The sequence below is a fragment of the Netta rufina genome (genome assembly GCF_964035555.1).
Source record: "Netta rufina genome assembly, chromosome: 1".
Lineage (NCBI taxonomy): Eukaryota > Metazoa > Chordata > Aves > Anseriformes > Anatidae > Netta > Netta rufina.
In genome coordinates this window covers 180,472,397-180,491,215 of record NC_140123.1, presented here as the reverse complement: position 1 = coordinate 180,491,215, position 18,819 = coordinate 180,472,397, and the positions used below count along the sequence as shown (strand labels likewise).

General features: G+C 41.4%; 1 protein-coding gene across 1 annotated transcript; it reads right to left on the bottom strand.

The window, feature by feature from the left end:
* Positions 1-3,251: 3,251 nt before the first annotated feature.
* On the bottom strand, positions 3,252-12,356 carry CAV2 (caveolin 2). Its single transcript, XM_084302220.1, has 3 exons — positions 12,044-12,356; positions 11,758-11,945; positions 3,252-4,780 (listed from the first exon to the last, which is right to left on the bottom strand). Exons 1-3 carry the CDS (start codon positions 12,188-12,190, stop codon positions 4,630-4,632), a joined length of 486 nt encoding a protein of 161 aa, XP_084158346.1. The 5' UTR covers positions 12,191-12,356; the 3' UTR covers positions 3,252-4,629.
* Positions 12,357-18,819: the final 6,463 nt, after the last annotated feature.

The window sequence follows — 18,819 nt, the reverse complement described above, 5'->3', positions numbered from 1 at the left end:
GACATGTTCCTGGCTGGGTGGCATCTGGGCAGGGATTACAGTTTTGGATTTAAATGCCTGACTCGCATCTCAATCCTGCTGTAGGTGTGTACATTCTTTATTGGAGCTAGTCCCTGTAGGTCTCGACTGAGACAGCTTGTAACTGTCTCGGCTGGTGAGGCACATGGATTGAAAGCTTTAATTCCGTCAGCTGAATGTAAGTTTTCCAGACCTTGAGCAATTGGAGACGCTCTTTTCTCAACCCTTTTCAGTATCAAATTCCTTGACAAATACCAAGCTGGACCATGAATACTGGTTACGGTCAACACCACTCTGTGCCATTCTGCCAGTCCTAGCATATTGTTGACTGTTCTAGCACCTCACTCTTGGCACTCAAACACTCACTCCCTTGGCTTACGTGATTTTTTGTCACTGAGTTTAGCCATGTAAAAGTTTCATGGGCAATGCCAGCCTCTAGTTGTAGCGGTGTGAGCTGTGACAGTGTAACATAAAAATAAAGGTGAGGCAGGTACATAAGGAGATAAAGGAGCTGAAATTGAACTGAGGCAGACGGAAAAATAGACAATTTTTCCTCAAAAGCTTGGAACAGAAACATGAATCTCTACATTTTATTCCATCTAAGTGTCTAAAGTAGGATCTGTTAAAATGCCTTCTGAAGGAGTCCTTCTATCCCTACTTATAGTGGGAGGGGGAACCTGAAAAACTGAATGCTTACAGCAGGTGAAACACCTCAGCCTCAAGTCAGGAGACAGATGTACAGAGAAGAGCCTGCCCTACTACTTAGATGAAGCTTTAGTTGCTTCCATGGGCCTGCAAACTTTCTGGAGGAAATAATTTTTATTATAATTATTATTATTTATTTATTTGTTTATTTATTTATTTTGTAGCAGAGGAAAGGACCCAAGCCAAGCCAAACATTTCGCATTAATCAGTAGAAAGTCTTCTCTGGAGGATGGTTCTGAGCACGAACCTTTCTTAGCTCCTCTGAATTGCCTCTACAGAAGACATTTCTATTTTGTTGAAATAAGCTGTGGAAGATTGGTGTCACCAGGCTAAAATTAACCTTATTAATTCACCCCTCACTTGTAAATCCTTGCACGAAGAAAGCACCTCAGTTTTTAATGTGGAACTGCTGGTTCAATGTGCTCACTGGAGGTCTTGAGCTCCACGAACACAGTGTACTAATGTGTTTGATCGTGTTCCGTTTGCATTTTCTTTTTCTTAAAAAAATAATAACACACATGTTTTTTCCATGTATTTTTAAAAGAGAGTTAGTACAGCCTAACAGCAGTAGTTTTATCTCTGCAGGTGGGGGAAAAGATCACACCCTGTAAAAATAATGGGCTTGCCATTCTTTGGCTTCCAGTAAATGTGAGTGTGTGGTCTGAGGTCCCAGAGCTGCAGGGATGCTCTGAATATTTCAGTCTGTGCCTGAGTGACTGTACTGGGTAGGTGGGAAAGGGCTCCTTGTTTACTAACATGTCAAAGTTCCTATTAAGAATTTGTGCCAATTTATGTGGTGAACAAATAGGGTGGAGAAATACAGGACATAAATATAGAAGTCTTACAGTCAGATTAGAAGGATTTTATAGTTGTCATGAGAATGTGGGGTAAATTTTGTTGTCAATTAAAAGGAAAAAGGCCCAAATTTGCGGTTATGTCTGTATGTTAGATGTGACTTCCATGAAAAACACAATACCGAAACATTTTGCATGACAGAACTGAATCTCCAGTTCATGATTGTGAATCTAAGGTCTGCAGTAACAAAAGGCAGGTTGGAATTGGAACATCCCATACTTTCTTATTTACTTACCCTGGTAACTCTAGCATAATGATGGAAAGTTTACTTTTGCTAAGAGCAACATTTTCCCCATTTCATAGAGAGGAAGAGGACACAAAGTCCAAAGTAGATGGTCTGAATCAGGTGCAAATTTTCCTAAACTTGTAATAGAGAATGAGATGAAGTTTCTGGATTCTTCTTTTTGTCTAAATTCTTATTTGTACATTGCTGTTAAGATATCAGTTGGTATCATTCGTTCAGATTTCAAAAGAGTTAGAAAAGAACTTAAGAAACTGATCCCTGCACTTGAGAACATAACTGAGAGCCAGCGCCCATTCCCTCCCTGCTGTCCACCAGTGCTGTAAGCCATGGGCAGTATCAGCTGTGGAAGAGCTGTGTGAAGTGTCAGAAGTGACAAATCCATGGAATGCAGGCTATGCTGGAATCCAGAGCTGCCTGGGGCAGATTAACACCTAGCAGTAACAGCTAGAGAAATGGTGGAAAGAACCAATTAATGACACACAGAAAGGCCCAAAACACAAGGACCAAGAAATCATTCTACTTTATTCTCTGTGGTAGCTAGAGGTAGCTGACTTCAGTAAGCTATTGAAAAATGCATATACCCAGTAGTACATGACCTAAATTACTACATTTTTCTCTAGGGAATGGCCCTAGTCTCAGGGTTGGATGCACACCTGAGTTCTCTCAGATCTCAAGCTTTTAAAGGACTACTTTCAGATACAGGAACCAGCACTGACTGGTTTTTATTTTTATTTTTAAATGAATTCATCATGGGGATATTTTTGTGAAAAATGTATTTGTAAACGTCTTTGGACTTTGTAGAAGAAAAAAAAAATCAAAAGAATTCAAGCCTGGCCTGATTAATTTTTATTTTCAAAAGATGTATTTCTGTTTTTAACAAAAGAAAGGTCTTTTGAAGAGCACATCTGAAAAGAAAGCTAACTTCTTGCAGAAGATGGAACTCCCGAGAAGTTTTAGTGGGCACCAGTCATTAAGATCCAGTTTTTGAAAGCCATATGCATCCCTCTTTGTGACACATGGAAACGGTGTTTTTAATGTACAAAGATGTTCTTAATGTACAAAGAATATGCATCATTAGTTAGCTTCTGTAGGCCAATGAGCAAGAAAAGGACAATTCTGCAGTTCACTTGTAAATAAAGCATGTGCCCTTAAAAAGAATTAAGCTTTTTTTGAATATAGCCAAAATTCTGCATCAAGAGACCTGCATCAGAGAAACATTCTGTCTGGACTTGATTTGACACAAAGAGATACATCCTTTTCTGCTACAAATAAGTTAAATACAGTTGACAGCAGTGGCACTGTGTCGATGCTCATCCACTTCTTTTCCCTATGTCACATTTTGGAATAACTGTATAGTATTCTAAGCTGTGCAGCATTCTAAGAGCTTTTTAAAAAGTTGAAAAACCTGAAAAAAAAATGAAGCTGAAAATTGGAAGAAGGTGACATTTTATTATTTTATTATTTGTCTTTTTTGACAAGAAATCACTGATGCTATTTTAGAAAATAAAATTTTAAATCATAAAAACATTTTGCAATTGATGGAAAACAGCAGCATAAATCCCAGGCTAATTTAATTTTAATGTATCTCCACATCTGTTCTATTACTCTTGTTTACAAGCCCTATTAGGTGCAGACCGAAGAAAGGCTTTTTTTATGGGTTAGGCTTTAATTAGTAAATAAGCAACATGGGAAGTAGTCATGTCAATAGATAAGGAGAATTAGATAAGGATACCTATTACACTTACTTGACATATTTAACAGCTTGCCACCTAGTTAAAGTGCCAGCATAGTGTCTATAATTTAAAATATCACAATGTTCATACAGATAATACACAGAAATAGGCAGGGTTGTGTTTACTACAGCCCATTTTTAATAAAAAACATTTCTCATAAACAGATATTTCCAACTCCTTTCCATAGTTTTGTATGAAAAAACTTGTAATCTTTTCTTTTACACACAACTATATATAATGGATATACTAGAATTGCACAGCAACACTTAAAAATCTGCATAATTTATAAATCGAAATTTTAGTTATCTAAAGTCATTTTTGCAGTGTCTTACTCTGGCTGCCAAGTAAGTTTGTTAGAATTCAAATACCATAAAAATAATAGTTAAAAGAAAGCTGATCAAGTGCCATTTACAAAGGTACAAAATATACAGCAAAGTTAACTTCTCATTAAATAAAATATACATATTAGTTGATGTTCCAAATCATTAGGTAACACCTTATTTTAAGGGATAAACTTACAGGGATCTTTTTCCCCGATATAGGATAATTACACAACAGTTAATTTCTCTGAATACTTATGCAATTAGTCACATTCATTTTAGCTGTGGATAATAAAGGACTGAGTATATCATTCTACGTAGTGAGGGCCGAAAGTTATCCCTGTTGGAATCGTAGTAAAGTCAGCATGAAACCCTTGGGACCATTTTCACCTGAAGTATCCCAGCCTACCAATTTAAAAATTTATAGTAATAGCGCCAATCATTATCACTGTGATGGCAATTAAACCTCCAAGAGAATTCTCCTGTAATCTAGCAATCAACGTACCATTAAAATAAAGTGTTGCCAACTTATTCCACATTTATTCTGTTGTTAAAATAGCACGATATGAAAACTGCCTACTTAGTCTTAAATCAATTCCCTGAAAATAAATGAGTTTTAGAATAATAGCATGTTCCCACTTAAACCAGCCATTGTCATCTTAACAGTTTGGAATGAATGGTAAGTGCTTGCATGTTACATTAGCGAAGAGGTATAACACCATCTACAATTACAGCACTGTTGCATCCCCGACGTTTACTCTTGATCCAGGCGTATATTAACCATGGCAAAGCATCGGCCCACGCTATGAAAGAAAGGTTCAATGAAAACATCCGTCAGGCTCTTCCATATGGTTTGCACGGAAGGCAAGACCATGAGACAGGTTCTCACAAATGGCACCACAACCCTGTAAAAGAGCACATGGAAGATTTGTAAGATTATTGCCAATACAGCATTTGGAAATCGAGATAACAAAACCCAAGTGTGAGATCTTATGCAAAAGAAAGGTGATTTTATGACTCTAAATCTCTAAGCAATGTTATCTTAGACACTTGTACTCTTACGTAGATTTCGCTCTCTCACAGCCTCACATCTACCCATGCATAAGCACCACGACATATATGCTCACTTGTGTGCAATAGCTTGCTAGTCCTCATCATGCCTCTGCTTCTTAAATGCCAACACTGAGCTAATTTTTGGACATACCTTTCATAGGGGTGAATTTTTGCAGTCTCTTCCTGCTGCTGGAGGGGATGGTGTATGTGACGGGCTGCAACCTCGCAGCCATCCCGCTGTGGTTGAAGGACAGAGCTGTCCTTTAAGGAACCAGAGTGTGGGTCCTGGGGGCTTGACAGAAACCACACACTCCCCAGTTTGACTGACTGGAAACAGTGTTCTTTATGATCTGTTTGGGACATTCTTTTGTCCTTTGTCTGATATTTCTTCTGGCATCTCTTTTCTCTCTCTCTCACACACACACACCTCGCCATTCATTCTACCATCACTCCACCATCACTGTTGCAAGCTGCTCCAATAAACAGAATCAGTAAAGTGACATTCAGCTACATTTAATTGCCATTGTAGGAGACGTGCCAAACTTCCTATACAAGGAATCTTGTAGACATCTTGAAGCTTTTCACTTATGGGTGAAAAACTACGGTAGAAAGAGGTCAAAACTCTTGACCAGGGAAAAGATCTCTCTCTCTTTCTTTTTTTTTTTTTCTTTCCTTTTTTTCCACTCAGGGTGCATACTTGAACATTGTGTGCTTCCAGTCTGCTGAGCTTGTATGCTCTCCATATGCCCCAACTCCAAGGCAATGCCATGAGCAGTGCCTCGGGCTAAGCAGACTAACACCAGAGCACATACGGCTGGTTCACCAGGGCCAGCAGATGCAAGGTATGTAATCACACTAGTGTAAGTTATTCTCCTTTTCTAATCACTTTCTGGCCAAAACCCTTAGTCATTTCACTAAGCCCAATGGGTACAGACAAATCCAAAGTATAAATAATTTATGTAATACTGAAGTGGTACTAGAACAAGGTTTTCAAAAATCTGTGTGCTATAGCTAACATGTATTTCCTGTGTTAGGTAAAAGATACAGATTTCTTTGATAAAGACAACAAACTCTTCTAGTTCACTGTTGCATTCAAAATTTAAGAGGCCTGTCTTGCTTCCACATAATTCTGGTGCAGAACTGTCATTGACTTTGGATGGGATGAAGGAAGTATTAGACAAAGTAGTTAATTTTATCACAGGTCTGAAAAATATGTATTGTGTATTTCCAGTGAGTGCTGCTCAGAATAACAGTGTAGGAAAAACAAAACAAAACAAAACAAAACAAAAAGGGGGTACATTTTAAGAAAGTTAAAGTTTTTACCTAAAGTGTCAGAATTAAAAAATATATTTTTAATGTTTATCTAACTGGATTCTCAGCTTCTAACATACAGTGCAAGCCATATACTAGTATGTCTGTGCTGCGCTCTAAACTAACCCAGATGGATTATAACAAGAATAGTTTTTCTAAAACCATCTCTTTCTTTGTCTCTGCTGAAACAGCTAGTAGTATACACATTATATAGAACTGTGAGAGTTACAGGAATACTGTACCTATAGTTTTATACTGAACCCTGTAAACTATCTGCTTTATAATCACATATAGTATCAGTGTATATAGGATAGATAATTTATAGAATTTAAAATCAGGGCTTCACTTGTTAGCACACAGTTGATAAACATCAGTAATGCAAAGGGTATTTCTCCAAGCAACATGGGGAAAACACCAGAAATGACTACTCAGCTTTTGTTGACTTCACCCCTTCCCCATTTCAGTTTAGTTTGTAAAGGCTGCTGCTTCTCAGCTACCCTCTAAATTCAATTTGACCTGCATCTTTTTTTTTTTTTAAATCTAACTGATTTGCAGGGAAGCAGAAAAGTTTATATTTCTATTGGATCCTCCATAAACTGGATCACACAAACTAACCAAATACCACATTATGCAAGTTTCACAGAAGGATGCAGTGATGCACAAGGAGTTCATTAGGAAAGGCTGGAAAAGCAGTGATCATGCTACCTGCAACTACTACAGAGATCATCTACATAGCACCAGAAATCAACATCTTTTAATAATGTTAAACACAATAAATAGCAACGTTTTGATAATGTTCTGTAATCTTTTTATATTTATTATCCAATTTTATGGTAAATGCATGCTGAAAACAGCACAGGCTATCTCCATAGGAGGATATGTGAAACATGCTAGCAAACAAAACTAATTGATGTAAATAGCTTTCAATTTTTAAATAAAAGTCAGTCTGCTTAGTATTTTCTAACGTTAATAATATGCATACATGTCTATATATGTATCTATGTATATACATGTAAGTATATATGTTGTTCCATGGAGTGACCAAGCACAAATTAAAAACAAATAATTAAGTGCCATTTGAGGTTTTTTCTTTGTTGTCACCTATCATATAAACATGAACATATATGGCCTTTACTCACAATGTTGTAGATTTACTCCTGTGTGCACTTCTACTCAGAGACAGTAACTACTTGCTCGAGTAATGTCTACCAGTGGAAGTAAAGTTGGTATTCCCTAAGGATATTGACAGTTACTACAATTTTGGTACTACCAGTATAAACACATGGTAAAGCACTGGAAAGAAAAATAAACTTCTGCTGAATTTGATATCTAAGCTGAAGGATTTTTTGATATAGGTATTTCAGCTACCTGCATGACCTATCATTAAATTGTTCTATGTATATATATTATAAAATAACCATCCTCTCACTAAGTAGGAGTCACCTCTTTTGGGAGCTGTTGACCTGAAATGAGCAGATTATCCTCCTTGTTCCACCCTATTCTTTTTTTTCTTTTCTTTCTGTTCAAGGAATGAAATCTATGATATTATACCCATCATCCTTTCTCACTTTTGCTCATTTTACTTTTTTTTTCCTGCTACTTCCTAATGAAACATTGTCAAGAACCAAGCACCTCTTCAAAACGGCAAAGATCAACTTAATTCTCATTTATAAAGATATTTTTGGTTTCTCAGGAGGCAGTTCAACTTTTTATAGAGCTGAGCAATGTGTTTGGAGTAGTAATTCCCTATTAATTCAAATTCTTGCTTTAAAGTGAAGAATCACATCTTCTCCTGCAATGTCTTTCAAAATGGAATCCCAGACACGTCTTAATGCTATTTTTCAAATACTGTATCATCCAGTGGTTAAATTACCCAGCTCTGGGTTTGTGTGTGCACTATATCATGATTTTGAATTAAAAGCCTTGTATGACACTACAATATAAGCAAGTATTGTGAATAGACTCCTAAATATTGACTAGCAGTTTCAGAGCTTCTTGTAGAGTCCTAGTAACCCTTGGGCTACTTATGACTGCATTGTACATCCCAGGACCTAGGTAGACTGGAAAAGATAAAACTAAAAAGGAAGCAAAACAACATCTGCCTACTTCCTGTTCAGAAGACATGCGTATACAGCAGGACAACACCAGACCATAAGGCCACCTTCATGGCACAGCTGAACTGTAACTTCTTTCGATTTCAGACAGGCATGTAGGGATTTCAGGGTTGACTATGATAGTAAAAGTGATACAAATAGAAGCTGTGGAGAACGAGGTAAGAGATAATGCATGCCCGTATCTACTTTTCTGTGTGTATGCCTTTGGCTACATCTTAGCACTGTGCATAGAAGCTCAAGCTAAGAGGATCTCAGACTAACTGTGACTCTAGCAGATGACAAGAGTACAAAGCTGGCTGAGTCCTTATGTTTAAGAGTTCATCTCAGACCCAAGACTCACATTATGGATTCTCAAATGATGCACTGATTCTCAGTATAAACAATATAAGAACAATAACATATGAGAACACTTTTCAGATTAGACTACAAAAAAGTGTATGTGAGGTTCAAGCACTAATTTTCAAGAGGTTGCAAATGTGTGGCTTGGAACGAGAATTAGTACCTGATCTATTGTAAAGGTCATGATTTTGCATGGGCTGCCTGGAGAACCAGCAGTATCCTGCTTATATTCAAAAATCAGTAACCTTAACAGCTTCTGTCCAAGGCCATGTTTAAAAGTTTGCTCAGATATTCACAGAAAGATGTTAAAAGTTGGTCTGATGACTCCTGAATGTGTAGTCTGTGCCAAGAATGACAGCCAAGAGTAAAAGAGAAGCAATAGAGAGAAGTAGCCTTCCTTGAACTAGCTTCTGTGTAGGTTACCAACCTGCTAGCTATTGCAGTTTTGACTCATTGCTATCTTTTACCAGGCAATGTATATATGTAACCCAGCTCAAGAAGCCAGTTTGAGAACAGAACCATAGTGTGCTCATTTTTTATAGGTCACAATGAAAATTATGGTGTATTATTATGTATTTCTTACTCAGTTTTCTTTTTGCTTTCTGTGATGTCTCATGTGCTTGCTTTCTTTTTTAGAGCTCTTTTTGCTGATTTACTCTCAGATATGAGGGGTGCAACTCATGAAGCGTCCTTGATGCATGAGGAGCACTGTCAGACTTTTGTGGACTTTTGTTGTTGAAGCAGTTTCACATTTATCCTTGGGGAAAGGTTTCCCTGCAACTGATCAACGTCATCATCTCAACGGTTTGGATGCACTGAGGGAGGCACAGAGACTCCAATAAGCCCTCCTGCAGGCAGCCATGTGGGAGGGTGTGCTCAGAGCTTTCCCATGACGTTTCAACAGCTGAAGACAGAGTTACAATAAAATGCCCTTCCCCTCACCCATAAAACAAGGAGCTACTATTTTTCCAGACCCATTGGGATTACATAGAAGCCAATACCATGTATTTAGGGTCCCTACGGCCTGACCCTTTATTACCTCTGATATCTGTTGCTCTTGAACTACCCTCCCAAATGTAGAAACTTTGAAATCCTTAATCCCAAGATAGCTGGAATGCTGGGAGCTGCAGAAAAAGTTAACATAGGCTCAGTGTGTTCAACCTTTGTGTTGGAACAAACCCAGGTTGTGTCTGTGGGAAGACTAGACTGTGTTGGCTTTGGATTGTAGCATTGGGTGGGATCCAAAGGGGTGCAGATAGCTTTTCTGAGCTATGCAATTTTTTTCATACTCATTCAGTTGCAAGGAAGATCAAAATAAAAGATCACCTCCATATTGACAATGAATCTGGGGACATAAAATTATTTAGTCGGGAAACACTTGTGTTCACAGGAAGTCAAGGGAAACTTTTCAAAATTGAGTGCCACATTCAGTCAGTTCTATTTCAGATGCTCTGGGAATCCATAGCTCCTGAGAGTCACTAGGGACTACTTGCATAAACAGAAATAGACCTCTGAGTCCTGGTTCAGTGAAACTCACGTCTATGTATCCAGGCTGTGAAATACAGATACAAGATCATTTGGAAGCACAAAAACTTATTAGTCTTAATAAATTGTGTATCTGTGAATTATTCCATCGATACTCCACTATTTAAATCTGTTTGCCTACCGTACCCTTTTGCAGTTATGGTACAGTACAGCACAGTGACCAAAGGCAGATCTAGAAGTCTGGGCACACTATATGATGATCTGAGGGCCAGAGAAGTAGCGGGTGGGTGGCTTTAAATTAGATCACAACTCCTTTGGATATTATACAAACTCTCCATGCTCCAAAATTTGAGTTAATCAGCTTTTGAAGTGGCTTATAACGACATCATCAACCCAAATGTCCATTCCACTTTGGAAAACTGAAATCTGCAACCAAAGGACTCCAATCAGAGGTTCTTACATCCAATGTATTTCTAGCATTTTGAGTCTGTTTTCCAGTTTCTGGATTGTATTTTGTTTTCCTTACCAAAGGAAAACATGATTCCAGTACTACCCAAGTCAAATGAGACTTTGGCCAAAACCTATGTATATGGAAAATCCTAGTCTAGGAGTGACATTGATAATCCACATTTATCCCTTCCTCTGCAGCCTGATGGATTTTCAGTTCTCTTCTCAATATTATTCTTTCTCCTGTCTTTCTTCCTTCTCCACAATCAACTGCCTTTCTGGGTTCAAGATACTCTTCCCTGGTATTTTGCCAGTATTTTCTGTTTCAGGTACACCAGCTTTACTGGCTTGGAGAGCAACTGTATTCGCCTGTGAACCTGGGCCATAGTCAGAAGCAGCTTGCCTGAGCTCTGAAAGGGTTCTTTGCTTAGGTGGAAGTGATTTGGGGCACTGCATCTAGAGCTGGCCATGTACCAGATATAAGGCAGTGACAGCAGACTTTGTGACAGTAGTAAAGAAAGCACAAGCTGGGCCCTCAAAAGCTTCCTTCAAGCTGTGAGGAAAAAAAACGGAAGAGGTAACCTTACTGAGAAGGTGTCAGGTGCAGGTAATACTTCTGCCCAGGTCTTTCACTTAAAACACAGAATCATAGAATGGTTGGAAGGGACCTGTGGAGATCACGTAGTCCAACCCCTCTGCCGAGCAGGATCACCCAGAGCACGTTGCACAGGATGGCATCCAGGTGGGTTCTGAGTATCTCCACAGAAGGAGACCCCATAAACTCTCTGGGCAACCTGTCCCAGTGCTCTGTCACCCTCACAGTAAAGAAGTGCCCCTCATATTGAGCCAGAACTTCCCGTGCTTCAGTTTGTGCCTGTTGCCTCATCCTCAACACGTTTTAACAACTTCTGTACTGCAGTTTACAGAAACAAGCGGCCATTACTATTACTAGAACCAGCCGAGGCGCTATAGAAACACTGGGACAGGCTCTCAGCCCCAAGGAGCTTACACAGCAAGGCGTGGGGCGGAATCACCGCAAAAGCAGCGTCTTCACCTCCCTCCCCTGTAACACGCAGCGGGCGGCGCGGGTTGACCTGTCCGCCGTTCGCCGGGGCGGCGCGGGGCGCACTCACCAGACGTGCAGGCAGCTGAGCGCCGCGAACACGATCCCGGCCACCAGGGCCAGCGGCACGGCGAGCAGCAGGCTGAGGAGCTTGTAGAGCACGTACTTGCTGAGCTCGAAAAGCGCGTGGCTGCAGATCCAGACCTTGTCGAAGGAGTGGGTCAGCTCGGGCTCGGCGATCACGTCCTCGAAGCCCAGCTGGAAGAAGAAGCGGCGCCGTCAGCCGCTGCCCCCGCTCCGCTCCGCTCCGCTCCCTGCCCCCGCCCCAGCCCCAGCCCCAGCCCGCCCCGACCCACCTGCAGGTGGGCGTTGAGCCCGTGGGGGTCCCGGTCCTGCTCGTCCTCCGCGTACTTCTCCGCCTCGGACAGCGCGGGGCCGCCCGGCGGGAAGTTGTCGTCGTCCATGAAGATGCGGGTGTCCGCCTTCTCCGTCTCCAGCCCCATGGCGCTGCTGCCCGGCCCGGCCCGGCCCTGCCCTGTCCGGCCCCGGCCGCCGCGGCTCCGGCGGGCTGGGGCGGAGCGGGAGCGCCGGGCTCCGCCCTGCCGAGCCCCGCTCCGGGGCCCCGGGCCGGGGAGGAGGCCCCGGGCTGCGGCCGCCCCTGCCGCGGGGCGGGCGGCACCGGGCGGCTGCTGGGGGCCGGGGCTTCGCGTCGGGCGCAGGCCCCGCGCTGCCCTCACGGGGGTCTCGGCCGGCCCCGGCCGGGTTTGGGGACCTGCCGCCCTCCTGCCAGCCCCCGGGGGAAGGCAGGAGGAGGGGAGGTGTGGGGCCGCTGCCCTCCGCGGCTCCCCTGCCCAGCCGGTCCTGCCCAAACCGCCGGGCGGTTGCCGCAATAAAATTGTCCACCCATCAGTACAGGCTGTTACCGTGTCCTCCCTGGGTTTTGGCTGCAGCCCGTGCAATTTATTTCCTCTATTTTATTCGAGAACGTGGTTTAAGCCTGAGAGCGCTCGATATAAAAGTAAGTGGCTCTAATGACAGCTAGCAGCGTCTGATAGCGTTCATCTACGTTGAGACCTGATGCACCGTCAATTGTACATTTCTGCTGCATCCAACAGCCATAGAATCATAGAATAATCATTAAAGTGGTAAAAGACCTCCAAGATTGTCTGGTCCAACCATCCCCCTACCACTAATGTCACCCAACAAACCACGTCCGTATGCACCACGTCCAACCTTTCCTTGAACACCCCCAGGGATGGTGACACCACCACCTCCCTGGGCAACCCGCTCCAATTCCTGACTGCTCTTTCTGTGAAGAAATATCTCCTAATTTCCATGATCTCTCACAGAAAGAAAAGTGACATTGCTAATCAATGATCCAGGCTCGTTAAATCGGAAAGAAGCTGGCACTACTAATCACTAGTAATTTTCTTTGCTTTTCACCAACGTGTTAAATTAAGAACAACCTTAAGCTTAGTGAAGCTCACAGGAAAGTGATATAAAAATAACTGTCCAAGTTTTGGGTAGGAAATCACCTAATACAATGCTCTGCGCCATACTGCATTGTTCTTGACCGGATAACTTCTGCAGAAAAGCTTTGCATCTCTGCGTAGCTCGTGTTGATGCTTTTTTCTTCCCCCCTAATGAGTTTAGTGCTACTGGTGTCACGTAAATGATTTAGATCCAGCAGTGTAGCTGTGGCTCACTAACCGTAAAGGCTCGCAAATAACAGTTTACAATAGGTTCAAATGCAAGCAAAGAAACAGTGTGATGACTTGGGACATACTTCTGAGCTACATTTCTACCCTCACACCCAATTCATCTTTTTTATTTGTATTTATTTATTTATATATTTTTTTTGAGTGGGTGGAACAAAAAGGCCAATTGTCCAGGTCGAGGTTCAATCCCACTCCTTAGGATGCTTCTGTCCAGCAATTTTTTTTTTAACCTCTAGGTATGTGGAGCTGCTGTTCCAGCAGTGAGGGCAGCTTGAAGGCATTCAGTGGGCTTCTGGTGGCTGCTTGGGTCAGACACACAAATTTGGGTTTGGTGCTGGTACCAAGGTAGGGGCTACCATCGGAGGATGCCAAACTAGCCCTGTAGCTACTGAAGTCAGACCGTTCAGGTTTATGTCAACTACTTTTTACCTTCCCTCTCACTGGACTGGACATGGATTGGGGTGCAGTGCTGCTCCTGAACAGACCTACCCACTTCCCAGCCACTCCTCCTGCATCTCACTCCACCAGCCAGCTGGAACGTCGAGCCTGTAGCTCCCTGTGCTGAGAGCCAAGTTTGCTAAAAGCAAGGGGGTGGCTCTCCTTGCAAGATCGCCCAAGTCACAGCCCCTCACTGGAGAGTGGTCTTGGCGTATCAGCCCCGTTATAAAAATAAGACAAGTACTTTTTTGTTAATGTCCATCTGTTTTTGAAAGCTGTTATTTTAATAGCTGATAAACCATGTCTGTCAAGACAGCTCTATGGAAAATGAATAATTTTCCTTTATAATCTCCGAGGACTGGAGGATTTGAAACAAAGTGATGCAATTGATCCTGAAAGAATAATATTTTTCATGAAAAGCCTGTTTAAAAGCAATAAAAAGTTCAAGACTGTAGACGACTTGGGATGTTGTTTATTGAGAACCCTTTACAATATGCTGTTTTCAATAACTGGCAGTTATTTTGGAAATGATTTGTATATGAATTATCAAATGAGGTTGACTGCAAAGCCCAAGCAGTGTCAAGTTCTGATCCCTGGCTTCTCTGGCAAATGCACAGAAAACAGATAGGCATAGGCAATGTTCAGTAAGGGTGGTTTTTCCAAGTCTCCCCCCTAGTCTGCTTGCTCTCCCCAGGGCTGCCCGGCTCAGCTCTCGGCCAGCATGGCTGGACAGTACAGTTTGAAGGATGAAAATAGGGGTACAGGGCAATGTCTGCAAACAGGGTGGAAATCGGTCCCTGGCTGTCTTCTCCAGTCTTAATGCTCTGCAGCATCATTTGGACAGATGTTTATATGTATTCCCCAATCTCTGTGTAGATAACAACCAGATAATTATGTGATATAAAATGTGCGTGTGTGTGCTTTCCATACTTTGGAAAGCACACATGTACCAGGTGTAGTTCTACAAGGTACTTGAAGATACCATCAGATATTAAGGAGATAAAATGTACCTGCATTCTCTAAACATTGCACATTTTGTTGCTCTGCTTTTTAACAAGAAAGAGAAATTATTCTTTGCTACAACTGCTTTGCATTCTTCTATGAATGGTCATTTATTGCAGTATAGACTGCATAACTTCTGGATAACAATTATTCTCTCAAGGAGCTTGTAATCAAAAACAGGTGCAGGTATAAAGATGCATTCTGGGAAACAATCAAGGATTTTTTAGGATGTGTACTTTTGTTACTGTGTTCTTATACACATCCTTTAAAAGGGAGTTTTAAAAACTGATTTGTAGAAGGGTTGAGAAGAAGAATCATGAGCGTTCATGTTTCATTCCTGTAAGGCATGAAATGCAGTGTAAGGGGAAACATCACAGCTCACATGCACATTTTTGGAAGATAAAGTTCTCAGAAAAATAATAATTATATTTATCAGTCGTAATGAATGGGTTAAGTTGGTTACATTTAGCCTCTAACCAATGTGTAATTTTATTGCAAAATGTCAAGTCAGTTCAACCTTTGTTTTATAAGGATGTTCCTGTTTAAACTTCGAGCATTACTTTGATTATTGTAGTGTTTTATATACAAATAGAGACTATCTTTCCTGAACATGGCAAGGATGTCATTTATATGGCTTTTGGCAAAAGCTTGAACAATTATACTTTGCATTTGAGAAAGCTCTCCAGTCTTTGCAACGAGACCCTGAATCATGTCCAGTTGGGTCTCATCTATTCTGTTTGGCTTGTCTGAGTTCAGTTCTCAGGCTATTTTTTGCCTTTTCCCCCTTTGTTTTCCCTTTTAAAAATATTTCTAACCTGATCTAAAATGATCATATCATGTTTGTCATATTAATAGCACGTTGCATTTTCAGAGATAAAGGGCAAGGAATTGTATTAATTTCTCTTGTAATCTCATTGGACTTCTAACAGATGTGTTTCTCAAGTAAATTATTTTCTTTCCCAGTTCTGTAGTGAAAATCTGAAGGATTTCAGAGTAGCCATGAGAAGAGACTTTTATTTTATCTTCACATCTTTATGACATGTCTGGGGAATTTTAGTCACTGCTGATTCACAGATGGACTGGTGGGACACAAAATGTCATATGGGCTCTGAGAATTTGGGAGAAGTACAGGTGAGGCGTGAAAGAGTGGCTGCAGCCCTCCCCTGACCACACAGGGAGGGCAGAAGAGAGAGGGAGCTGCAAAGATGACATTTCAAGAAGTGATCCAGGCAGTATGAATAGGGAGGTTACAACCCTTTTCCCCAATTTTCTTTTTGATAAACGTATGCATAAACCCATATGAAGGAAGCAGGTGTGTTGAGCTGAGGGACTCGTGTGGCATTCAGGGATATGCAAGATGAGTAAAAATGGAGCAAAACAAAAAGGATCTCGGAGATCAAAGATATGGACTACAATCTATATTTTTGGTTTGTTTATTTCAGAGTGGGTAGATTCAATATTCAGACTTGATATATATGGAGAGCTTTAAGCTGAAAACTCCATCACCTTGTCTTGATTTAGCCCTATCTGTATATAAAAAAATTACTTGTTTGAAGGTAATAGGAAAAGCTGATGGGAAACTTTTGCCAGAAGTCTTTTACCAGCATACATATGGCAATTTGTCACCACTGACCCACTGACTCTTGACTAGTTGCATGGAAAAGCATAAGTAGGTCCTGTCTCTGTATAGATAATCTCTTACTCTCAGTTGCTTTTCTTGTAGCTTTCTGTCCTGTGGAGTGTAAATTTCACTGTTTTCAGTGATCAATCAATGTAAATAAATGGAAGCCACAGCTAAATATTTACATTTATTTTGCCAAATTATATCCAACTCTGCTGAATTTAAGCCAAAAGCTTCTGTGAAGTCTGTCAGGGTGAAAGCTGCTTACAGAGTAGTCAGGATGTGATAAATGTATTCAGGTCAAAAACTGGCTGCAAAAATGGTTTTAGGATTTTCTGGATCTCTTTCAGCCAAGCTAGGCTAGGGGTAATAGAGATGTTTATAATAGCTTTCAGCATAGCCTCTGATTTCTAATATAAGAAAGAAAGAAAGAAAGTACTCCCATGAGGTCTCCCGAGTTACTGCTTTGATGATTTACCAGTAAGTGCTCAAATCATCTCTAGTGTGGGGCTGAGAGAGTTTGCTACTTAAATCCAGCAGTGGGAAATCAGTTCCTTGTGAGCAGATGGAGAGCATGGGGAATAGCAGAGGGGCTGGGATGAAGCAATTTTTGCTTGTTTCTTGTTCCTGTTCTCCAATCAGTAGAACTCTGGAAATGCTTTCATTGTGTTTCCATAATTTGTACTGATCTGTTTCCTTTTCCTTCCTTCCTTCCTTCCTTCCTTCCTTCCTTCCTTCCTTCCTTCCTTCCTTCCTTCCTTCCTTCCTTCCTTCCTTCCTTCCTTCCTTCCTTCCTTCCTTCCTTCCTTCCTTCCTTCCTTCCTTCCTTCCTTCCTTCCTTCCTTCCTTCCTTCCTTCCCCTTCTTTCTAGTATTTGCTTGTCACTGTACTTTATAGGTCTCAGCAGAGCTCTAATTAACATGTTAGCATATGCTACAGGGTAAAACTCATTACGCCTCAGTGGGACCCAGGTTTGAACAGTGAAAGAAATGGTGATCTAATGAGAGAAGTCCCAAGTTGGGCTTTGGGGGCTGACTACATGCGTGATATGTACTTTAAGGTTTATAGCAGTACAGGGACTGTTATAATGCATTTATTTTTTTAATGTGTGCTTGAGTATGTTGAAGATTATAAGGAACTGTGTTGGCTGCTAAGAAAGTATTTAAGACAGGTTCCTGCTAAGTGGGCCAGCTGCATGTTGTAAAAGGTTGGGGCAGGAATGTAGGGTATGGAAAGCTGCTCAGCTCTGGCTGGCAGCTCCTGGTGCCTGTTGGTGCTCCAAACCTGCCCCAGCTGGGGAAGAAAAACATCTCGTTCAGCCTTACAGCACGGTCTTCAAACAGCTTCTGCTGTTCAGCTGACCTGTGGTGGCTTGTTAAAATGTGGAAACCCAAGTGTTTATGGCTGTTTATTCATATAAGCAGAGCAAAGAAAGGCATTAACGTTTCATGTAGCGTGAAACCAGAACCTGAACGCTGATCAAACCTTCAGAGCTGGCACTGTGGGCCCGCTAAGGGAAAAAAGGGAAAGGGTTATGGTGGAGGAAATATGCAAACAGCCCTGCTGGTGGTGTGATCTGCAGGAAGGACCAGACAAGGAGGTCTGTGTGAGCACCCAACAGTCAAACCGCAGGTTCTGTCGGAAAATCATTATAAGGGCAGTAGCTGTGCTTGGCCGCCATCCGTTGCAAGTATTCATGGCTTAGCTCTCTGTGATGGGGAGCCCTGATTTTTAGCTTGTGCTGCACCTCGTCTGCTGGAGATTGCTAAATGCTCTGGTTTAGTAGGGCTCTCTTAATAGTTGTTTTATACTTTTGTCAGTGGAGTGTTGCTTCACAGGGCACTAATGTCCAGATGATTACTGGAGTTGCCAAGTGGCAGGCAGGACTGGGTGGAGAACTTTTAAAAAATGAAAATCAAACTCTTCAGCTTCTCTTTAGCTGCCGCAAGTGTAGGTGCTTTGGAATTATAAAAAAAAAAATAAAAGTGTGATAATTTTTGTGAAGATGCAGATTCTTATCCGTTCAGCAGCTGGATCAAATACATCTCAGAGCAGTTTATGAAAGCTGTCCAGCTGGAATCTGACTTTAAATGTGACAATCACTTGATTTAGACTAGCATGGTTTGATTTGCATTTCTAAACCACACTTCAGCCTTTTACTGCCACTAAGTTTTCCAGATGATTCCTGCAACTTACTATTTCACAACTCCCCATGATGAAAGCTCTTTGATCTTTTCACAGGTTTCTGCTCTTTTCATACTTTGGATATGGAAGGGAAATACTGAGCATGGTATGCTTGAATTAGGTCATTCTCTTCTGCAGTTCTTGTGCCTTTACAAAAATACTTACGATC

Coding starts and splice junctions, on each gene's coding strand:
- CAV2 (XM_084302220.1), bottom strand. CDS start 12,190: ATGGGGCTGGAGACGGAGAAGGCGGACACCCGCATCTTCATGGACGAC. Junction 11,946..12,043: donor GGCTCAACGCCCACCTGCAG/GTGGGTCGGGGC, acceptor TTCTTCTTCCAG/CTGGGCTTCGAGGACGTGAT. Junction 4,781..11,757: donor CTCAGCTGCCTGCACGTCTG/GTGAGTGCGCCC, acceptor GCTCTTTTACAG/GGTTGTGGTGCCATTTGTGA.